General features: G+C 38.7%; 1 protein-coding gene across 2 annotated transcripts in view; it reads left to right on the top strand.

The window, feature by feature from the left end:
• The window catches only part of LOC121396214 (Kv channel-interacting protein 2-like), a 219,523-nt gene that overhangs the window by 77,270 nt on the left and 119,548 nt on the right, over positions 1-22,705 (top strand). Inside the window, exon 1 of one of the 2 annotated variants that reach the window (XM_041570958.1) lies at positions 18,538-19,293. The exons of the other annotated variant lie outside the window; for it this stretch is intronic. Within the exon in view, the coding sequence (XP_041426892.1) occupies positions 19,206-19,293 (88 nt within the window). The 5' untranslated portion in view covers positions 18,538-19,205. Of the gene's footprint in view, positions 1-18,537; positions 19,294-22,705 lie in introns of those variants that run through there. 2 annotated transcript variants of the gene reach the window in all.

Genomic DNA, 22,705 nt, shown 5'->3' with positions numbered 1-22,705 from the left:
ACAATTTCAGGTTCATGTCCAGATAGATGGAGAATATAGTACACCATGTAAAGAAAAGTACTAAGAAAATAAAAATGTTGAGTGAGAAGGGGAAGAAAATTAGCTTGGAGAATGGGCCCATGGTCTAAGGTTTTTTGGTGGGCCCCTGGCATCCCAGTCCAACACTGGATACTGGCACCTATTGACATTCATGAATACCTTGTGATAAATGAGATGAATGCCAGGGTATAGTTTTGCTGATATGAATGCAAGCTGCTAATTACAGTGCACACGGAACACAAGGGAAACATGGAATTCATATTTCAAGGGTTCCTTAGCAAGGTGCACCAACACAGTAGTGATATGCTTGCCAACCCGAAACCGGTGGGATCTGTTTGTTTACACACTGGTCGGCAGGTTCAGGCCTATTTCCACACAAAGTGGAGGAGTTTGAAGGGACACTGTATTTTCTATCACTGCACACAGGCATCTTCCTTCATTCAGGCAAGCTAGTATGCTGATTGGATTGCCCCGTGAGTTTAAATCCCGGTTCTACTTTTGGGGAATTCAATTGGCTGGAAAGTTAACTTTGACCCTCCTTTCAACCAAACCAATTCCTGCAGTGGGACTTTGAGGGCAGTATGAAGAGGAGGAGATGTCTCAGAGATCTGGAATTTAAGTTAGATTTATATTTCTGCTGATGAAATTGGAAAATATCTTGATCTGCGTTGGGTTTCGTTAAATAATACAAAAATGTTGTGGTTTTCATTTGATAATCTGAAAAGTCGCAGGTTTCGGACGTCAAATTCCCAAAAGTCGCAGTTTTCAGGCGACAAATCTGAAGAAATCCTACGATTCATATTCTCTCGCAATTGTATTGAGTCTTTATTCCACATAAGAAATTTTCATATAAATTTATTGATAGATAGGTGGAAAGGTCACTGCGGTTTTGGTCGGAGTGGTTTTTATAAAATAGTGAGAACATTCTGGATATTGATAAATAACCCCCTAACTCTATACCCATCAGTGAGTGCTGCCATGTCAATATACTGTATGTTGTGTCTTTATATGTGGCTGGGCTACAAAAATACTGATTGACCAGAATTAAAATAATGATAAACTGATTCCAGTACTGGTAAATCAGAGGGTACTTTTGTATAAAACACTGCCTGACTCTTTTGCACAGTTCCCACAGAAGTCAGTGGGAACTGCGAGTGGTTGTTGGGTTGTTATTTATTATTGTTATTATTATTAATAATAATTATTAACTCTGTCTGTGTATGGCCAACTTTAGCCCCCCCAAACAAAAAAAATCACCCTCCGCCTATGTCTAGTGCCTAGGGTTGCCACCTGTCCGGTTTTGATCTGGACACCCCGGTTTGTGGAAGGAAAACCTTCCAGGATTCCCTATGATTGACACGGAGAACTGACGATCACCAGTCATAGCCCCGCCCCTAATGTCACAACCCCTCCTGGCGCCTCCCATTACATCACAGCTCCGCCCCCTGCTCAGAGTTAGACAGGCCAAAGGATGGCAACCTTACTAGTGCCCCACTTCCGCCTGGATGGGCTCCTTTTTATAGACTCTCACCGGAGTGCCCTGCCCCCTTCAGTGATGTCACAGTGGGGCATGGCGGGTGCAGGTATATAAATAGGAGCGTGGGTGTGGGTTCTCTAGGGTCGGGGACTGATCAACAGTCCCTGGTCACAGACCCCAAAAACAGGCTTGCAGGATAGTAGGTGATATTTTGGGAAGATTGGGGATGCATCTGCATGTAACTGGGCAAGACTGGGGTAGATAGGCATATAGCCTAAATCATACCTCATTCTCAAATCCAAAGTGTGAACTGTTGCACTTAATAAAGCTTATATAATTTTATAGTGACAATGTATACAATTCAGAAACCCATAGCAACCAAACACATATTTGCTTTTATTATTTAAACTATATTTTGCATTGCTGTCATGGGCTACAGTGCTTGGCAATCTCTCACACATTTAATTCTATTATTTTGAGTGCACTCAATTAAAGCAAACTGCTGATTGGTTGCTATGTAGTCGTGCACATAGACACATTTGCTTATAACTGCACAAAACCAACCAAAATGAACTGCTGATTGGACGTCGAGGGCCTGTGCAATGGGTGAAATTGGTTTCTACATATCACATTCTGTATTTAGAATATTACATAGGAATGGTGTGTCAGTGCAGCTTAAGGTGACTTTTTTTTGTCCCCAGGAAAGCTATAAAGTTTGGCAAGAACAGCATGTCTGAGGGTGGCAGGGACACAGCCATTTGCCTGAGGATGACACTTGCACACAGCAAATCTGAAAGGCTTTTATGTTACAAAAAATAATCTTTAAAAAAAATGAATTATCAGAGCATTTCTGGAGCATTGCATATATATATATATATATATATATATATATATATATATATATATATATATATATATATATATATATATATATATATATATATATATATATATATAATGATCAAATTCAAGGGAAAAATGCAATGTGACAACATTTGGAAATGCTATAGCAACTACATGGGAGCTCAACAACTTGTTTCCATGGCAACATTTAGATACTGAAATGTGGCCTGCCCCAAAAAAGTGCAAACGATCAAAAATTGAAGGGCCTGGCAGATGTTAAACGAGTGACAGTGGCAAGCGTAGGTAACTGAAACATGAAACAGACGCACAGAGACATTTATTATAATGTACTGGAACTTTGTAATGCTCAAGGGTCATTGTTCATTTCTCAGAAAATAATACAGATTTTCCATTCTACATCAGAGCTGTAGGGATCATTTAACAAACGCACACTTTTATTAAAGTCCGAATGCCAAAAACCCGAAAAATTTGTGTTTTTTACTATATAATCCAAGTTTTTAGTGGGAAAAAACTGATTTTTTTTGGGATTTATTATACCCCGTCAATGGAAAAAGTCAGAAAATCTGGCATCTCAGACCTGCCGACGTATGTATATAAGTCAATGGGAGAAGTCCCGAGGATATCTTGATCTGTGCTGGGTTTTCGTGCAAGAATTCAGCGATTTTGTGGTTTTCGGGTAAAAATCAGAAGTTTTCAGGTGGAAAATCCAAAAAATCCGTACGATTCGTTTTTTTTCACAATTTTTTACTGTTTTTTTTTCCCATACAGGAAATTTCGGGAACATGTACATGATACAGTAAATAAGGGGGAAAACATGTGTGGAGTATTTTTCAGAAAATAATGAGATAAATTCAGACTTTGATAAATGGGCCTCTCCATGTGCAAAATCATGTGCAAATCTGTAAACACTTCAAGGGCAAGTCAACCCCAAAATAAAAATTTGCCTAATAAAATAAAACATTATTCTAAGCAACTTTGCGGTATAAATTACGCAGGAAAAATGCAGCATGTTGCGTCTCAACCTGCATTCGGCGCCTACGCGTGCCTGTGTGAGTACAGCCCCATTGGAAAAAATGTAATGCGTATATTCCTGTGCTCCCCTGCGGCTGAACGCAGAAAAACGGAACGCAGGGGAGCGCAGCTACAACCGCTCATCTGTAAGAGCCCTTAGACTGTTGATACAATGTAAGACAAGGCAGCTAATTAACAGACTTGTCTTTGCTGGGGAACCAAGACTTGCAACATTGTTTAGAAAGTAACAACTGGGAGTTAAGCAAATGCTGCTTTAGTAGCAATTGTTTTTACAAATAACTTTAAAAGCACTAAAAATTGTTAATGAATGTATATTGAAAAGTTGCTTAGAAGTATATGTTCTTTTATTAGGCGCATTTTTATTTTGGGGTTGACTTGCCTTTTAAACCCTATTAACAAGGTAGCTGCACTAACGCACACTCCATATCACCCTGCTTTGATTAATTGCACACAGTTGTGTGGAAGGTGCAAAGCCCTGAAATTAACAGCTGCCTTGCTGATTATCCAATTTCTGTAGTAATTACCCTGTCATGTCTAGGGTTAATATCAGATTTTTAGATAATCCAAATAATGCAAATTTTTAGGATTTTTTTTTCTCTGTAATAAAACAGTAGCTCGTACTTGATCCAAACCAAGATATAATTAATCCTTATGGGAAGCAAAACCAGCCTATTGGGTTTATTTTATGTGCATGGTTTTCTAGAAGATATAGAGAGAGAGAGAGAGAGAGAGAGAGAGAGAGAGAGAGAGAGAGAGAGAGAGAGAGAGAGAAATATTACAGAAAGATCCATTATATGGGAAACCCCAGGTCCTGAGCATGTTGCAAAATTGTAACAGTTTAGAACTGCACCTGAATTAGGGCTCTTACAGACGAGCGTTTTTACCTGCGCTCCCCTGCGTTGCGTTTTACGTTCCGCAGGTTGAGACGCAACATGCTGCATTTTTCCTGCGTTCGGTGCCTACACGCGCCTGTGTGAGTACAGCCCCATTGGAAAAAATGTAATGCGTCTATAACTGCGCTCCCCTGCGGCTGAACGCAGAAAAACGGAACGCAGGTGAGCGCAGCTACAACCGCTCGTCAGTAAGAGCCCTTACTGAGCTGCCAGACTGAAACACCAGAGACAGGGACATTTAATTTTAAAGGGTTGGTTCACCTTCAAACAACTAGTTGTTATCAGATAGATCACCAGAAATAACAACTTTTTCCAATGACTTTCTATTTTCTATGTGTCAACGTTATTCTAATATTGAAGTGTAAAGTGTAATTTTTCACCTTCTAAAGCAACTCTGGGAAGGTGGGGGGGTCGCCGACCCTATAAACTGTTCTAAATGGATACATTTATTTGCAACATTTCTTATCTTTGTCCCTGCTGAGCAGAATCTCTGGGTTTCATTAAAGACAGCTGTTAGACTTGATACAATAGTTGCTAATATTCCAGAGATGCTGCTGAGAAATGTTGCAAAAATGTAACAGTTCATAATCTGCACCTGAATTACTGAGCTGCCAGACTCAAACACCAGAGACAGGGACTTTGAACTTTAAACCTAGATTTTGGAAAAAAACGTAAAAAAATAAATAACGGAAAGTAATTGAAAAAAGTCTTTATTTCTGGGGAACAATCTAAAAACAGTTTGGAAGGTGAACAACCCCTTTAAACTTAGATTTTGGAAAAAACGTTAAAAAAATAAAAGATGGAAAGCAATTGAAAAAAGGCCTTATTTCAGGTAGACTGAAAAAAGTGTTTGGAAGGTGAACAATCCCTTTAGGCAAATTCGTCTGTTTCACTATATATTGGCAACTAAAAGCAGAAATATCTGCACAAATTATTTGTTTATTATTTGTTTGCTCCATGTTGTTTCAATTACTGAATCCCTTCTGACCAGTTTGCTGGACATTATATGCAATTGTCAGCCCCATACATGCACCAATAAGGTTTACAGGTAGGGTTGCCACCTATTCTAGAAAAAAAAGATCTTCTTATATCTTTTTAATACCGTTGGCATTAGGCATCACTGGCCAGCGCTATACAATACCCACCAACCCTATTCACAGAACAACTGGACCTTTTTTATTTGGACTCAATAAGTATGAGATAAAAATACACGACAGTGCTGAGCAAGCCTTTTCAGAGCCTGCTGGATGCTTACTTGCAACATTATAAAGATTCATAGATATTATATATTATAACACAGGAGTTAGATTCAAATGTATTATTGACTGGATGAATTAGGCATAGAAATTATTTTTATTTTATTAAATATACTCTGTGCTTAAAAATCCAAAAACGCTGTGAAATTTCCTGCAGGAATGAACTATAAAAGGAGACTACAGTAAACTGCCTTTGTGAGAAAAATAGAACAACATCGCCATCTAGTAGGCACTGTTTATTGTTACAGTTTTGCTTTTTTGCTTTGTAGTTGGCATTAGTTCAGCGCCAGCAGGCCTTATACACATGATTAGAAATACTTGTGCAAGATATTATAATGTATTTTATATGTTGATTTACATGTTTCCCATAACTTCATCTGCTGAGTTTAGAGCAAACTTTGTGCTTCTTTTCCAGCCAAATCGCCATGTTTGTGCAGCATTTTTTACGTACCCACAATGCGTAATTCTGGTTGTCGCAATTTGTGGCACTTGGTGTTAAATAGGATGCAACTTTTGGTGAATATGGTGCAAGTTGCAGCAATTATTCCAGTAGTGGGAACTGTTGCAGCAGTGCGTCAGTTTCTTCAAGAGCCATTATTAACCCCATCAGAATCCTATCCTTGCACAGGGGGCTATGATACGGCACGTGGACTCTGGAATTATGGGCAGAATTAGAGATGCTATTAGGTTTTTAAGGGAAACTGACCCCAGCAAGTCAAAAGATAATTTTGAAAGCTTAAATGTTATCCTTATCCTTTTTATTGCTTATGTCTTTTCCATTCTGATTTCTAAACTGTTGTTAGGGTTAGGTTTGCCCTGCAATCAGATAGCAGTTACCATTCCAAGCCTGAAAGCTGCACAATACAAAAAGACTTATAGCAAATCACTTCATTCACAATCACTTCATTTTAGGGGCTCAAAAGCAATTGGACAATTGACTCAAAGGCTATTTTATGGGCAGGTGTGGGCAGTTCCTTCATTATGTCATTATCAATGAAGCAGGGCTCGCTGGAAGAACCCTGGGTCAGTGCAGTTTTCTCCTAATAGGTGCACTGGCCCAAGGTTTCAGGTAAGTATATACGATCATTTTGGGGTGCCACACTTTTGGCAACCCTAAGTAAAAAGACTTTCCTTCTCCTTTAACTGTAGATAAGTAATGGAGAGGTAACTGCCAGCTCCCAGTAAGATTCTCAGAGATGAGATTTAAAACTCTCTATTATTTTTTTAATTGGGACAAAACTAGCCCATTTTGTTTTTATTATGCAAAGCCATGCCATTGATATAACCTTGTCAGAGGCACTTTAATTTTACTTTAGAAAGCAGATGCAATCAAAACAGGATGAAGGCTGTCTGATTGTATAATTGCCTCCCAAAAGGCAGCTTGCATCATGTACAGCGAGCACCTAATGAGTAGGCTTTATTGCTTCATCACACTACATTAGATCTGGTGCCTAGTTGTCTAATTCAGTGTCAGACTGGGGTGCCAGGGGACCCCACCAGACTGTAGGCCCACTCTCCAAACTATTTTTCCTGCTCTCTTCCTGCTCTTTTCATTCACTTTTCTCTTATTTTCTCAATTGCGTCTCCTATCATTTATCCTTTGCTTTCTTTGTTCTCATAAAGAAATACATGGCCATGGTATAGGCTTTGAAGGCTGGTTGGCAGAGCAGAAGCACACACTTGTCTGATGACTAAAGCTTGTAGTAGCTAAAAGTGCTTGTTCACCTTCCAAACATTTTGTAAGCTCAGTTGTTTTTAGATCACTGGAAAGAACTAGTCTTTTTTAAAGTTGCTTTCTATTTTTTTTTTTTTTTTTAAGGTTTTTCCAAAATTGAAAGTTTATTGTTCCTGTCTCTCTTTTCTGTGTTTCCGTCTGGCAGCTCAGTAATTCAGGTGCAGATACTGAACTGTTACAATTTGCTACATTAGCTGATTTCTCAGCTGCATCTGTGGGATATTAGCAACTAGTGTATGAATTCTAACAACTGTCTTTAATGATTCTGCTCAGCAGGGTCAAAGATAAATGTATTAAATGTATTAAGGGGTTGTTCACCTTTAAATTAACTTTTAGTATGATGTAGAGAGCATTATTCTGAGACAATTTGCTATTGTTTTTCATTTTCTAATATTTGTGGTTTTTGAGTTGTTTAGATTTTTATTCAGCAGCTCTACAGTTAGCAATTTTAGCCTTCTGCTAGGGTGCAAATTATCTTAGCAACCATGCATTGATTTGAATAAGAGACTGGAATATGAATAGGAGAGGGACTGAACAGAAAGATGAGTAAGAAAAAGTAGCAATTACAATACATTTGTAGCCTTGCAGAGTGTTTTTTAGTTGGGGTCAGTGAGGTCCATTTGGAAACTGGAAAGAGTCAAAAGAAGAAGGCAAATAATTTAAAAACTATAAAAAATAAACAATGAAGACCAATTGAAAAGTTGCTTAGAACTGAGCTTCTGTCTATAACATAACGTAAAGGTGACCCACCCCCAGAGCTGCTTTAGAAAGACAATGACAACAAGGAACTAATTAGAAAAAGTCTTTTTTTTCAGGCGAGCTATCCAAACTGAAAAAAAAGCATTGGAAGGTGAATAAGCCCTTGAAGCTTACTCAATGTATAAAAGCTGAATCCTACAAGAATAAAAGCCTTAGGATTGCAAGATCACAGCGTGTGGTGACTTTTTCTCCTGGGCAGAACAATTTATTGTTTATCCACTAGATGTCGCTCTGTTTCTTGATAACAGGTCCCATAGCTGGACCTTACCTTTTTATATTCTATGTATTTGTTTTCATGAGTGAGCTTTTATTTATGTTTATATTGCTATATCCTATGAAGGTATTGGTGACTTTGGTGACAAATGAATGTCTGCCTGATATATATAGTAGGTGCCCAGGGACAGAACTGCACTGCTTTCTTAAAGATTCCTACACAAAATTTGCACCTAAGCCTCTACTTTCAGCCCAATAAGAAACAGGCCCTGGATTAATAAATAAACCCTCCCGCAGTGCTCACACAGGAAAAACTCCTAGGGGGTTATTTATTAAATTCAGAATGCCAAAAACTTTAATAATTGTACTTTTTTTTTACTATAAAATCCAAATTTTTAGCAGGGGTAAAAAACTCTTTTTTTATTATTATTTATAAAAATTATTATTATTAAAAAAGTACTCCAACTCAGATCTGCCGAATTCATGTAGAAGTCAATGGGACACATCCCGAAGATATCCTGATTTGCGCTGGGTTTCCTGCGATAATCCAAAGATTTTGTCGTTTTCGGGCAAAAATCTGAAAAATTTGTACAATTTGATTTTTTTCCCACACAGGAAATTTTCAGAAAAATGCATTAATAAATAAGGTAGAAAAAACCTGTGCGATCTGGTCGGAGTAGTTTTCAGACAATATTTTTGGATTTTGATAAATAACCTAATTTCCTGATCCTTGGCTGCTCATTCACTGAATTAATAGGATTATTTTCCAATTGGATTTGCATCCATTTTAACACAATCGCTCTTTTTGCTGCATTTCGTTAATGACACGGTTTCTGAGTTAAATTTTATAAGCTGTTGGGCCATTTACATACCAGTCTCAGATAACAACAACTTTCTCCATAGGCAATTGAGAACTTTGCTTTAGGTGGCACTTTACCCAGGTGTGATAAAATCTACTCACCCTGGTGGTCTAGTGGTGTGGCAGGGACGTCTCTTAGGACGTGCGCGACTGCGTCTCATTCTAATTATTGATGCAGACACGTGAGCGCATGGCGCAAAACTGGCGCTATAAAAAGCTCAGCTGAGTTGCTAGACCTTGCCCGTGATAGGATCTGTTTCCTGTGGTTCCTGAGCTTATAGCTGTCTGTTATTCTGTCTGATTCCTGTTTTGACCCCTGCCTGGCTAACAACTATTCTGAACTCCTGATTCCTGACCATTGCCTGTTATCTGCTGAATCCCTTCTGATTGATTACCTGGTTTGACCCTTGCCTGCCTGACTACGCTTGTTCTCTGCCTGCCCCGACCTGGCCTGATCTGACTACGATTCTTCTTTACGCCTTGTACTGTGACCTTCAGCCTAAAGACTCTTGCTTTACAGTTCTGCCCCTCTGCTTGTTTAGAACCCCTCGCCTTGCACCTCTCGTTTTTAAGACCTGGCGGCATCTGAGTAGCTGAGGGCTCCTCCCGAAGCCAAAGGCGGCTGCTACTGCCAGAAGCACGAGCCGAGACCAGGGTGCTTGCCATCGGTTCTAGATTTAGGGTGCCAACCGTTACACCAGGGCCATAAGAAGCCATCCCTATTACCTTTAAGAGCAGAATTTCCATTCCTAACAGATACCAAGGGGCTTAATGTGGAGCTAGAGTTCCCCGCAGTGAATTTCCACCACTCTCGGTTCATTTTTACGGGTTTATCAGAGGGTGAACTGTGACTTTCACCACAAAAATCCTATAGAACCGAACAGAACGGCTACATTTCGCAGTGGTAAGCACTAGTGTTGCATTTTGATAAATATTTTCCATATCATATACAGGTATTGGATCCATTATCCTGGAACCAACTAACCAGAAAGTTCAGAATTACAGGAAGGCCATCTCCCACAGGCTCCATTTTAATCAAGTAATTTGAATTCTCTAAAATGATTACCTTTTTCACAGTGCCTTGTACTGGATCCCAGCTAAGATACAATTTTTTTTTTGTTTTTTGAATGCACAACAATCCTATTGGGTTCATTTAATATTTAAATTATTTAGGTCTACTTAAGGTACGGAGATCCAATTTACGAAGAGATCCCTTATTTAGAAAATCCCAGCTTCCAAGAATTCTGGATAACAGGTCCAATACCTGTAGTGTATTCCCCCCTTCCCCCTAAATACACATGCGATGGTATAACAGTCCTTTATGAGTTGGTTATGTAATGCTCCTGTACACACTGTGTTGCAATATTACCCAGCTGTTTGATAATGCTTGTGGTATTTTACAGCCCATTAATAGAGCCACTGATGTGCCATTATGGTTTATTACTTCCTGCATTAGGCACTGACTGGAGGCCTGGGAAGCCTGCGGTCGCTGCGGATTCTCTACTGGTCTTGTTGTCACTCCGACAAGACAAAAAGAATCAGTACATTAATCACCATGCTCTCAGAGTTTTGAAAAAATTGCCACTAAAAACCTCAACAAGAAAATTGCCATAAGAAAAAAACACCTATTGACTTTAATACAGTTTGGACAAAAAAAGTCGCAAAATTGTTGCACGTAAAAAACATCTTGACGCTTATTAACTTCAATGTGTTACGCAAATTTTTCGGCAAAGTGAAACAGTACAGATTATGTGGAAACCTGTTATTCAGAAAGCTCTGAATTACGGGAAGTCCGTCTCGCATAGACACCTTTCCTTTACACTGCATCCCTGTGCAGCGGCTCTTGCCTACAATATTTATTTGTATATAATACACAAAAGCCATGAATATCTTGTAAATTATATCCTTACAAACGGTGACTAGTGATGTCATCAGTTATAAACAGTGAGTAGTGATGTCATATTTGTCACATGACTCACTAAATCTTGTGTATTATAATAAATAAAGTACCCCTTGCTGGAAAATATTAGAAGTAACTTCGGAGTTCCATGACCTGCATAAAAGCATAAAAGCCTTCAGCCTTGTGTTTTTATATGGTCATGGAACTCCTTGGTGACTTATAATATCCTTATATTTTACAGTAGGGGGTACTTTATTCACTATATATTCGTATAGGCTTGCCATATCTGATCATTAGTGATGGGCGAAAATTCACAAAACGGCGCCGGCATCTTGTTTTTGACGCCGGCGTCTGTTTTTGTTTCCAGCGTCCATTTTTTTTTGACGCTGGTGAATTTTTCGCCATCGAATTTTCGCGGCCATTTTGCGAATTTATTCGCCGGCGGCAAATCACGCAAATTCACCGCAAATTTGTTCCCGGCGAATAAATTCGGTCATCACTAATGATCAACTCTTCTTCTGGAATTCTGCAAAGACACAGCTGTTGCTAGGTTATTAGAGATCCATCTAAACCCTCAACCATGGGACCCTCTAACCGAAATATGAAGTCCCACTCATGCTCTGGACTCACTAAAAGTTTCATTGGTTAGAAAAAAAGAACTGCTGTGATCATACTTCTATCTCCCACCGCTAATTAGAAGGAGCCTTGAAAAGAGCACCTAATGTTTATAGAAATATTTTATTGTCAGATCAATGTACATACAGGGTCGGACTGGGGGGCCCGGCATCAACTGCTGGTCTAGGGCCCCCCGCCCCCCTACTGCGATGCGGCAAACTCGGCGCGACTGTGCGTTGCGCATGCGCGAGCGGTGATGCACAAAGCCGAAAACTTTTTTTTTTTTCTAAATTTTTATATTGGTAGAGGGGGTCCGACACTGTGTGGCAAATTTTTTCACCTTGTTTTGCTGCAGAAATGACGCCCATAGCCTTGTATGGCGTCGTGCGACAAAAAAAAAGACGTGTGTCAAAAATATTTCGCCGCACGTCAAATTTTTTTTGACGCCCATAGACTTTAATGGGCATCGGCGACATTACGCCTGCAGCGAATTTTTGACGAAACGAAACGGGTCAAATTCGCCCATCCCTAGCCGTGAGCCATCCCTGGAATAAGATTAATGAGTTTTAGTGTACTACAACCTGGATATAAAAGAATCTGCAACCGTAACCTCTTTCTTTGTGCTGCTTAGAAAATGATTTACGTAGTGTGGTACGTGTAAGGAGATCCTGGAAATCCAAGATGATGTGGCTGTTTGATCTCACTTAAGATAGAAACTAACCTGGCACTTTACATTGAGAGATAACATTCTACATAGAGTACAATTTCTCAGTCATAATTGTGTTATCGAGGCACTGAAATCCAGCTTCTCACGGGGCAGCTGCGTTGTCTACATGTCTAAGCCTGCCTCTATGTGTTCATCCTTCTTTTGTTATCTGGGTCAGAACCTAAATATATGAACGTAAATATCTTTTTTTCCCTTCTAAATATAGAAATTATGTCAGCCAAAGGCAGTGAGCTTTTGCTAGACAATATCTGTTTGAGATTTCCCTCTAATTTGGTAACTTTTGGGATAGATTAATCTTACTGGCCCAGATAGCAGGTCACTAACATGTTACACTGCTATCGGGAATATTGATGGGCCTAGTGGCCTGTCTGCTTAGCTGGAACATCTAGCTTCGTTCTCTTCTCACAAATAGTGTTTCACTCTAAGGCAATTTTATTATGGAACACTGTGGCACAAAACACCAATTTTCTGTCCTCTACAGACGTATGTGACTTGTGTATCAGGCACAGTTTGGTATATGATGCCAAGAGGCAGTCACAGATGGCCCGTCACATATCTCATGTTTCATACCTGCTATGGCTTCTACTTGCACATGGAACCCTGCATTTATCTCCCACCACAGGCTTCCAGCTTCATTAACCAGTGGCTATTTATCCATACAGGAACTGCATACCACTTTTAAAGGAGAAGGAAAGCTACCAAAGCATTTTATTGCCAATAGATTAGTCACAATAGTGCAAGCTATAACACTATGTTTATTCTGAAGAATGCTTTACCATACCTGAGTAAACAGCTCTAGAAGCTCTCTATTTGTTTAGGATAACAGCTGCCATATTAGGTTGATGTGACATCACTTCCTGCTCACTCATATCTCTAGGCTCAGCAGGGGGGAGGAGTGAAGGGGGAGAGGGAGAGAGGAGCAAACTGAGCATGCTCAAGCCCTGCCCTGGAGATTTATGCTGAAAACAGGAAGTCTGATACAGAAACCCATGTTTACACAATAGAAGGAAAGAAATATGGTGTTTCGTTTGACAGAGGACTTTCTTTGGGAGTTTACAGGTGTATTTATATAGAACTTTCTGATAAAGCTTACTTAATTTTAGCCTTTCCTTCTCCTTTAAGTTTCTGTTACTGTTAGTTATATAAAAACAGGCGTAGAATTAGCTCCAGGTCTGCTAACCCACAGCAACCAATCAGACATTTGCTTTTTTCAAACAGCAGACCAGGAAATGCTACTTTTTGTTGCGGGTAACTAAAACTGCAGCAAAATGTGCAATATAACTTATTAATATATGAAAAATCCTCCATCTTTGTGTTTAACACCTTCATGTTGCATGGTCCTTATCTAGTATGCCATTTCAGATGACCTCTGAGATACAGGCGAACTCAATAGTCATAGTTGTGAACTACACTTCTCAACATTCCCCAGCAACTACAAGTTGTTCCCAACTACTCTGACACTAAAACTTGGTCCCAAGGTAGGACAACTGGTTTGTTTCCCATTATTATCTCCCTGTGACCCCTAACAATGTATTTGTACTTCTTGGATCACATCTGAAGTCCACCTTAAATCCCTTGTGGGAATAATAGCCAATTAGTTGCCAAATTCTATTTCTGTTGACCTATGATCCTATAGTAAACTTGCAGGGAATATTTCTGGCAGGAGACACAGGCTTATTCACAGGCTTCATCATTACTTTTATTCACCCAAGCAAGTAATATATTTATGTGTTTCTTCCTTTTCACTCATTCTTTCAAGGTATGAAACCTTTCAGGGCACATACACTGTTCTATTTGACTGTTACATTGAAGTGTTTCCAATACAAAACTCTATTCCTGAGAACACGATGTACTCCCTAGATTGGAGTCCATCTGTTTATGAAACAATCTTTTCTTTTTTCCTTCAATGAGTTTCCTGGTAGCTGTAAATAGGTTTTCCTGTAGCTTCAGCGTTGCATGTGGGTTTGTCTTACGGTTAAGATTTCAGGTTACCTAATCGATAAGCCAGCAGGCCGATTGATCGGATCTTGTACAATTTGACCACGCAGGTGGATGTCCAAATTGTACTGATCCCATCTCTTGGCCTGTGGACCAGACAATCGGATTGCTACAGAGCTGCAGCCCCCTTTTGTTTCCTGCTTATGTTAATATCCTATACGGTAGTGGTGTACATGGGGTTAGTAGCAATGCGCTCCTGCATGCACACACAAGTAGCACACACATCTAACTATGGAGTGCACAGATTGTCTTGTATTGTATGTACACACATAATTCTGCACTTGTCTAGCCTTACCTACCAAAAAATGTTCACCAGTCAACCATATTTGTTAATCACAATTTTATCCATTGTACAGAGATCACACATATAACTCCGAATGCAAAAATCACGAAAAATGTGTGATTTTTTTCTATAAAATCAGACTTTTAAAAAAAAAAAACAGAATTTTTCGGAATTTATTAAACCCTGAAGATGGAAAAGTCAATATAAAAAGTCAATGGGAGACGTCCCAATGATTTTTTGATGTGCGCTCGGTTTCATGCAATACCCCAAAGTTTTCGTAGTTTTCCGGTGAAAAATCAGATTTTTTTACCGCAAAGCAAATTTTCGGGAAAATGTGATAATAAATAAGCAGATTTGATCGGAGTTTATAGCAGAAAATATTGAGATAAATTTGGACTTTGATAAATAACCCCCTTAGACTAGTGGCCTGCAGTAGGACCACAATGGCAGACCAGAGTTTGTATTTATGGCCAGATATTAAACATAAAATTTGGCTTTTTGGATGCAGCAGAATAACCTATTCCATCCTGCAGGATATGCCATACTGATTGCCAGAATCCAGGCAATAACTAGAAAAGCAACTGCAACTTTTGTTCTAGGGAAAATGTCACAGATAAATCAACTGCTATGGCTCCAATGCCTATGTACAAATGCAGACAAATGCATTAAAGTGCTGCACATTAGTAGTGCTGCATAAATTAAAAGTAGACGAATAATATGCGCAATACAATATATTAAAGCATATGAAGAAGTGCAAATAATGTAAATAGAAGCAGGCCTCTTTGAGACTACTAGAGGGGAGCATATTGGCCCCTTTACAGCATCCATAATATTTGTCCATCAAGGCATGAGGCCCAAGTGACAGCCATATACATGCACATACCCAAAATGTGAAGGATTAAATCACATCTGATCCTAATTTGCTTGAAGGGTTTGCTTCACTGCAGATTGACGAAAAAATATTGTCATATTTTTCCTAAAAAAATCAAAAGTTTGAGACGGTTTCACCCAACTTTGATCGTTACTTTGTAGGATAATTGTATTACTGTTCTTATGCCAAACTTATAGAAACTTTAATCCAGGACTGGGCACAAAGACAGACACAAATGGACGGCACTAGTGACATCATCAGGAGGAAATATGTTAATAAGCACATGGAGAGGCCGCTAGTCGAAAAGTGCTGTATTTTGAATATTAATGCTAATTTTTGTACAGATCTGCCTGAAGCGCTGAATATTGGATCCATCCGGTACAACTTTGCTGGTGACACACAACGAATAAATGGCATTCCTCATAGGCAGTAATGTCACACTTGTCGTCCCCGTGCTATGATCTTAATAAGGTCACATCAGCACATGGATAAAAAGACTGTTGTCTCTGTCTCAGCTATTTTAAATCTAAATATATTATATATATAATATGGCATCCCTTATCTGGAAATCAGTTATCCAGAAAGCTACAGGAACATACCTCCCAACGTTTTGGATATAAAAAGAGGGGCAATTGTTTTGACCATGCCTATTTTTGTGGCCACACCCCCTAATTACCATTTTACAAAATTTGGCAGGTTATGAAAGTTTGAACATATTTCTATGGTTTTTTTCAGTTATTACAGTTTTGCTTATGAAGTTGAATTGCCCTTTAAACGCCCAAGAGACCTGTTATCTTATATTGTTACAATTACTTCTTTGCTCAAAATTGTTACAAAAGTATCTTATCTGCAGCTGTGGCTGTTCTGGGCTCTCTGCCAAAAGCCAATTAAGTTAGAAACAATGTTTCTTTTTCTGGCTGTTCAGTGCAGAGAGTATCGGGACTTTCCGGTACAAATGAGGGACTGCTGGTTGAACTGTTAAAAGAGGGTCTGTCCCTCTATAAACGGGACAGTCGGGAGGTATGCAGGAAGGCTATCTCCCTTAGGGTCTCCATTTTAAGCAAATAATTCTAATTTTTAAAAATTATTTTCTTTTTTGTAATAATAAACCTGTAATAATAAAATAGCACCTTTTATTTGATGGTAACTAAGCAGCATGAGTCCATATTGGTGGCAAAACAATCGTATTGGGTTTATTTAGTGAATTTTAGCAGATTGGATGGTGATCCAAATTACTGAAAAAAACACATATCCAGAAAACCCCTGGTCCCAAGCATTTCAGAGAATAGATCCCATACCTGTATTAAAATAAACGTCACTAATACTGGGAAAATAATGACAAGACAAATAATGTCACAAGACATGCTTAGCATGCTGGGCAAAAAAGATTTTGGATCCAGAGTCTGCAGCTGCAGGTGGCTCTAGGATGTAGAAGGCCACATAGGACCCTAATTGATATACATGTATGGGACCAGTTATGCAGAATGCTGGACCTGGGGTCTACTAAAAAAAATATGTAGGGGCAGATTTACTAAGGGTCGAATTTCGAAGTTAAAAAAACTTCGAAATTCGAACCACGAATTGAAATCCTTCGAATATCGAAGGTCGAAGGATTTTTCGTGTATTCGACTAATCGATCGAATAGAAATCATACGATAGAACGGTTAAATAGTTCAAATCGAACGTTTCAAACTATTTTTAGTGATCGATCGAAGGATTTCTATTCGATCAAAAAAAACTTAGATAAGTGCTGTGGAAGGTCCCCATAGCCTAACATTGCACTTCGGTAGTTTTAATTTGGCGAAGTATGAAGTCGAATTTTTTTTTTTAAAGAGACAGTACTTCGATTATGGAATGGTCGACTATTCGAACGATTTTTACTTCGGATCGAAGTCTAAGTAAATTTGAAATCGTAGTATCCTATTCGATGGTCAAAGTACCCAAAAATTTACTTTGAACTTCGAAAATTCACTCGAGCTTAGTAAATCTGCCCCTTAAACATTGAGATTTTTAGTCCAATAAGGGTTAATTATATCTTAGATTGGATCAAGTCCAATGTACTGCTTTATTATTACCGAGAAAAAGGAAATCAATAATTCAGAGATTTCGGCATAACGGATTTCCACCTAACGGATCCTATACTTTTATACGGTAAAACAGCTCATCTTCTAAAACTTTCAGGGGCTTTAAAAATGTATTTGCTGGAGGTGCTCAGTAACATCTAGTTAAACTACTGATCAGAACTAATGATGGGCGAATAAATTCGCCTGGCACGAATTTGCGGTGAATCTCTGCGTTTCGCCACCAGTGAATAAATTCGCGAATCTCCCGCAAAAATCCGGCTTCAATTTCCGGTTTTCGCAATTTTTTTGTGAAAATGTCTGATTATCACGATTTTTTGTGAAATCCTTCAAATTTCATGATTTTTTTGTGAAAACCTTCAAATTTCATGATTTTTTGTGAAAATGTCAGAATTTCATGATTTTTCGCGAATTTTTCACAGTTTCGTGAATTTTGTGGGAAATTCGCAAATTTTTTTGCCATTTCGCGAATTTTGTGGGAAATTCCCGAATTTGTCGGTGAAGCAAAATGGGAGAAATTCGCCCATCACTTATCGGAACCCTAGTTTTAAAATGCATGGCAGGTTGCACCAAATAAATTAGTAACTAATAAATAAATCAGTAAATAAACCCTTATATGTGTAAAGTAGAATTATTGAGATCAATAAATACTAGTTTGACCAGGAGGAGGAGGAGGAAGAGGGGGATTTATTTTCAGCATCTCTTTATTTGCCTGAAGCTTCCCTGACGTCTACATTTTTTCACGTGGCGGAAGAAATCTTAAAACTTTGCCCGTCCTTCATAATTTAGAAGGGATGAAGCATTCATAGCTGGTTCTAACGAGGCATAATGCAAAAGACTTGCCATTGGTTGGCCAAGCCCGTGGAGTCTGCGGTTGCTATGCCAACCATAATCACCTCTAGTTCCCAGGACCCGGGAGCTGTAACATGTAAAGTGTTCAGCAGGCTCACAGCTTGAGTGAGAGAGAATATCACTTATTATTTTAATTCAACAGCACTCCATTGTTTTCTTCTTCTTGTCTTGTTTACAGAGTAAGAAGACTTTTCTTGTATTATGCGCTAAAACATTTTTACAATTGAAAATTCTCAAGGGGTGAATTATATTTACAGCATCATACTTTAAAAAAAAAAGGGTTTTAGCACCCGAAAAGGACTAAGGATTTGTTTATAGCAACGCCACCCCCTATTTACTTCCCTGTGCTTATATATTTTGGTTTCATGAATCAGCCTGGAGGACAGAGAAACAGATTGCTTTCCCCCAGCAAGAACAATGATAACAGAAGACTTGGAAAAGAAGAAGAAACATGCGTGAGTTTTTCCGTGGGGGTCCTGACGCTGTTTAGTGCGAAGATTTCGGGAAAAAAAGCTCTTTCGAGTGAAAATTGACGGATATTGCTGCATAAGTTCTTAGAAATCTCTGTGAGTAAATCTATCTATTGCTGATTTAATCTGCTGGAATTACTCCGCTTGGCATTGACTTTATCCTTTGGGAGAGAAAAGAGAGATCACAGAAGGGGGTAAATCTGGACGAGGGGAAATAATTACCTCTGTGATTGTAGTGCCGAGTCGACACTTGTCCTTTCATTGCTGCTTGAAGGAGCGACATGAGCAGGTGCCAGAAGAGGTGTAAGAAGCAACTGGGCAAAGTTGCTCGATATTTCTACCATTTCGTCACTGGGACCCTCACTCAAGGTAGGGGGGTCTGCGTATAGCTGAAACCTGGTGCTTAATTTACATGCTAATTGAATATATTGGCCGTCTGCTTTATAGTGATCTGTAGTGAACTGTTTGGCTTTTGTCAGATATCACTGGGGTGTTAAATCATCTTTTCTGATGATTTGTCAAGCGAGGAGTTAATCTCAGTGCTACCACCTTTATAGGAAATATGTATACGCCGGCTCTTCTTCTCTGTATATAATTAATTCACCTGCATGTTCATTTTAAAAGCTCAGGGTCTATTATGTGTTCATTTTGTTCTCGCTGTCAGTGTCGTATGATGGAACGGCCATTAAAGAGTCATAGACAGCATGAAATATTCTCTCATTCAGCGCTCCAGTATATCGTACAGTAATAAGACTGCCGGAGAAGGAAAGTAATAAGCCACCAAGCACTGATATTGTGCCAAGTACAGAACTCTGTCTAATTAACTGGATCACAGAGCTGCAATTTGTACTGCTCTGTAGTCCTTAACCTTAATGATGAGAGCAACAAGAAGTGTTCACACCCGGATATACACCTCTGACACCATTAAATGAGTGATTAAAAAACAAACAAAAAAAAGATGGGGGCAATGTCTGAGCTTTGGTGGGAGGGACTTAATATATTCCGCCAGTGGGAGGATGCAGTATTACTATACATTAATGTAAAAGAAGAGGCAATAGACACTATATGGAACTCTCGTTTACTGTCTTGCAATTATGGGAGTACAACGTGTATTTCATCTGTTGATGTGGTGTTGACAGCCCATGGTTCATTTGTAAGAACAAAATACATGTTATCCAGAATGCACGGGACTTGGGGTTTTACAAATAATGGATCTTTCCGTAACTTGGATGTTCATACCTTAAGTTCGGTAGAAAATCATGCATTATGGGGCATATTTATCAAAGGTCGAAGTTAAAAAAACTTCGAACTTCGAATTCAAAAAGATCAACCGAATGGCGGTCGAAGTTTTTTGAGGTTTTTTGAGGTTGAAGTGGGTCGAATTCAGCCTACTTTGAATCGTACGATCGTATTACGATCTTCTTCGATTCGAAGTTTTTTTGACCTCGACCTTCGATCACCCAAACTCCCCCAATTGCCTCCATATAGGTTCTAGGAGGTCCCCCATAGGCTAAAACAGCACTTCAGCAGCTTTTAGGTGGCGAATGGTCGAAGTCGAAGTTTTAAAGAGAGTTTTTTCAAATTCGAATCGAAGTTGGACTATTCCCTAGTCGAAGTACACAAAAAATAGCTCAAAATTCAAAGTTTTTCAATTCGAAACTTCACCTCCACCTTTGATAAATCTGCTTGTAAATAAACCCAATAAGCTGTTTTTGCTTCCAATAATGATTAATTATATCTTAGTTTGGATCAAGTACAAGCTACTGTTTTATTATTACAGAGAAAAAGGAAATCATTTTTAATAATTTGGATTACTTGATTATTATGGAGTGATGTGAGATTCTGTAAGTTGGAGCTTTCTGGATAACCATTCCTGTACCAGAAAATATATATAGTATATTAAATAATAAATGAAATAGTAAATAATGTGCATCACTGGCTCCTGATTGGTGTATGGCTACAGGTGTAAAATACTGGAACTAATGTATAGTTATCTCCTGAAGTGAGGCATAACCCTGACTGGGAGCACAAATGACTGAGAATGAAAGCAATAGGAGTAGAACTGTATTCTGTTTACTGAAAAGAAAAGAAATGTCACTTGAGGATTTTTGATATAAAACAAAAATAAAAACAGTTTACTGATTCATATGAAAGTGTGTACTGTTGCTTTTAAAGGCCCAGTGGCCCCAAGGAATGAAAGGATTTTCTATGCATGTAACTATAACTGTTACTCTTCACTTTTATGAACGGTGGGGTATCAGGGGGTAGCTATACCATTGAAAATGTATGTTAAAGTAGTAGGGGTAGAAATGCAGAACCTGATCTAAAAAAAACATTGGGACTTCTCCCATTGACTTATATGCAACCTCGACAGGTCAGATTCGAACTTTTCCATCCTCAGGGTTATGATAAATTCCGAAAAATCTGTGATTTTTTAAAAGTCTTATTTTATAAAAAAAATTACAAAATTTTAGTGATTTTTTTCATTCGGAGTTTACTAAATAACCCCCATAGTGTCAAATAGCTATATAGTCAGCAGCGTAAAAACATCTTTACAGGGGCCCGGCCGGCTGGGACTTCAACTTCTTGGCTTTCACCTTCCTGAAGTGTGCCTGCTCAGAAAGCAACTCTCCCGGGCAAGAATCTTCAGTGAGTGGCTAAAGATGAAGCTGACCCCACGGCCTGGGTCCCCCTTTTCACCAGGCCCCCTCGCAACCGTTGGGTCTGCTTCTTCTATAGTCACTTCACTTTATATAGTGTTTTTGCCTGTTGTCTGTCTATCTGCCCACTTACCCATGTCCCAGTCATGTCACACATATGCCCTTTTCTCTTCCCTGGAGGCTTTTCTTTTTTTTTTTCAACTTTCTGTGCCCACACAGAATGATGATATTCAAGACATTTATATTTCCAGTATATTTTTAGAACAGTAGCAAAAGCGGTCACCCATTTTTTTAAACAATCGTCAGGCGTAAATACTCAGCTGGGGGGATCTTTTTATATCAACAGATAATCCTAAGTGTCATTTCCTCTCCTAATGATATTATCATGTTGTGACCAGCTGCCAATTTGTGTTCTTTACTTTTTGCTTTAACATTCATATAGTAACAGTTTCTTTTCTTATTACTAAATATACAATATAAAGCTCCCTGCCCTTTACATTTTATTATTATTACCATGTATTTTTTAAAGTGCCAATATATTGCAAAGTGCTGGATATTTATTAAGGAATTCTGGGTAAAACAAGTTCCATGGTGAAATTGCTGCTTTAACCATTGTTGAAAGTGTGGGAGGACCTGTCTTTAGAACTATTCCTTCCCAGCAATGATCTGCCCTCTGTTTCAGAAACAGCCACTGATCTCTTACCCATAAGTTAACTTTATAATTTAAAAGAAAACATATTAATATATTATTTGGGATGCTTTGCTCGTAAACCTACCTCAGTTGAAAATAGGTGCCCCTCCCCCATGTTGAAGGATAGGGCTACAAGTTTCACACCGATGGCTTACATGGCACTCATATAACATTGGTTTTCTCACAGTAGAGTCAACTAAGAATACAGGTATTGGAGCAGTTATTCAGAATTCTCAGGACCTGTTTTTTCCTGACAATGGATCTTTCTATAATTTAGACCTTTATATATGTCTACTAGAAAAGCATGTACATTAAAGAAACCCAATAGCCTGGTTTTGCTTCCAATAAGGATCGTTTATATCTTAGTTTCACCAAGTGCAAGGTACGGTTTTTTATTACAGACAAAAATGAAATAATTTTACAAAATTTG

The sequence above is a fragment of the Xenopus laevis genome, chromosome 7S, assembly GCF_017654675.1.
Source record: "Xenopus laevis strain J_2021 chromosome 7S, Xenopus_laevis_v10.1, whole genome shotgun sequence".
Lineage (NCBI taxonomy): Eukaryota > Metazoa > Chordata > Amphibia > Anura > Pipidae > Xenopus > Xenopus laevis.
This window is presented reverse-complemented; position numbering and strand designations above follow the sequence as displayed.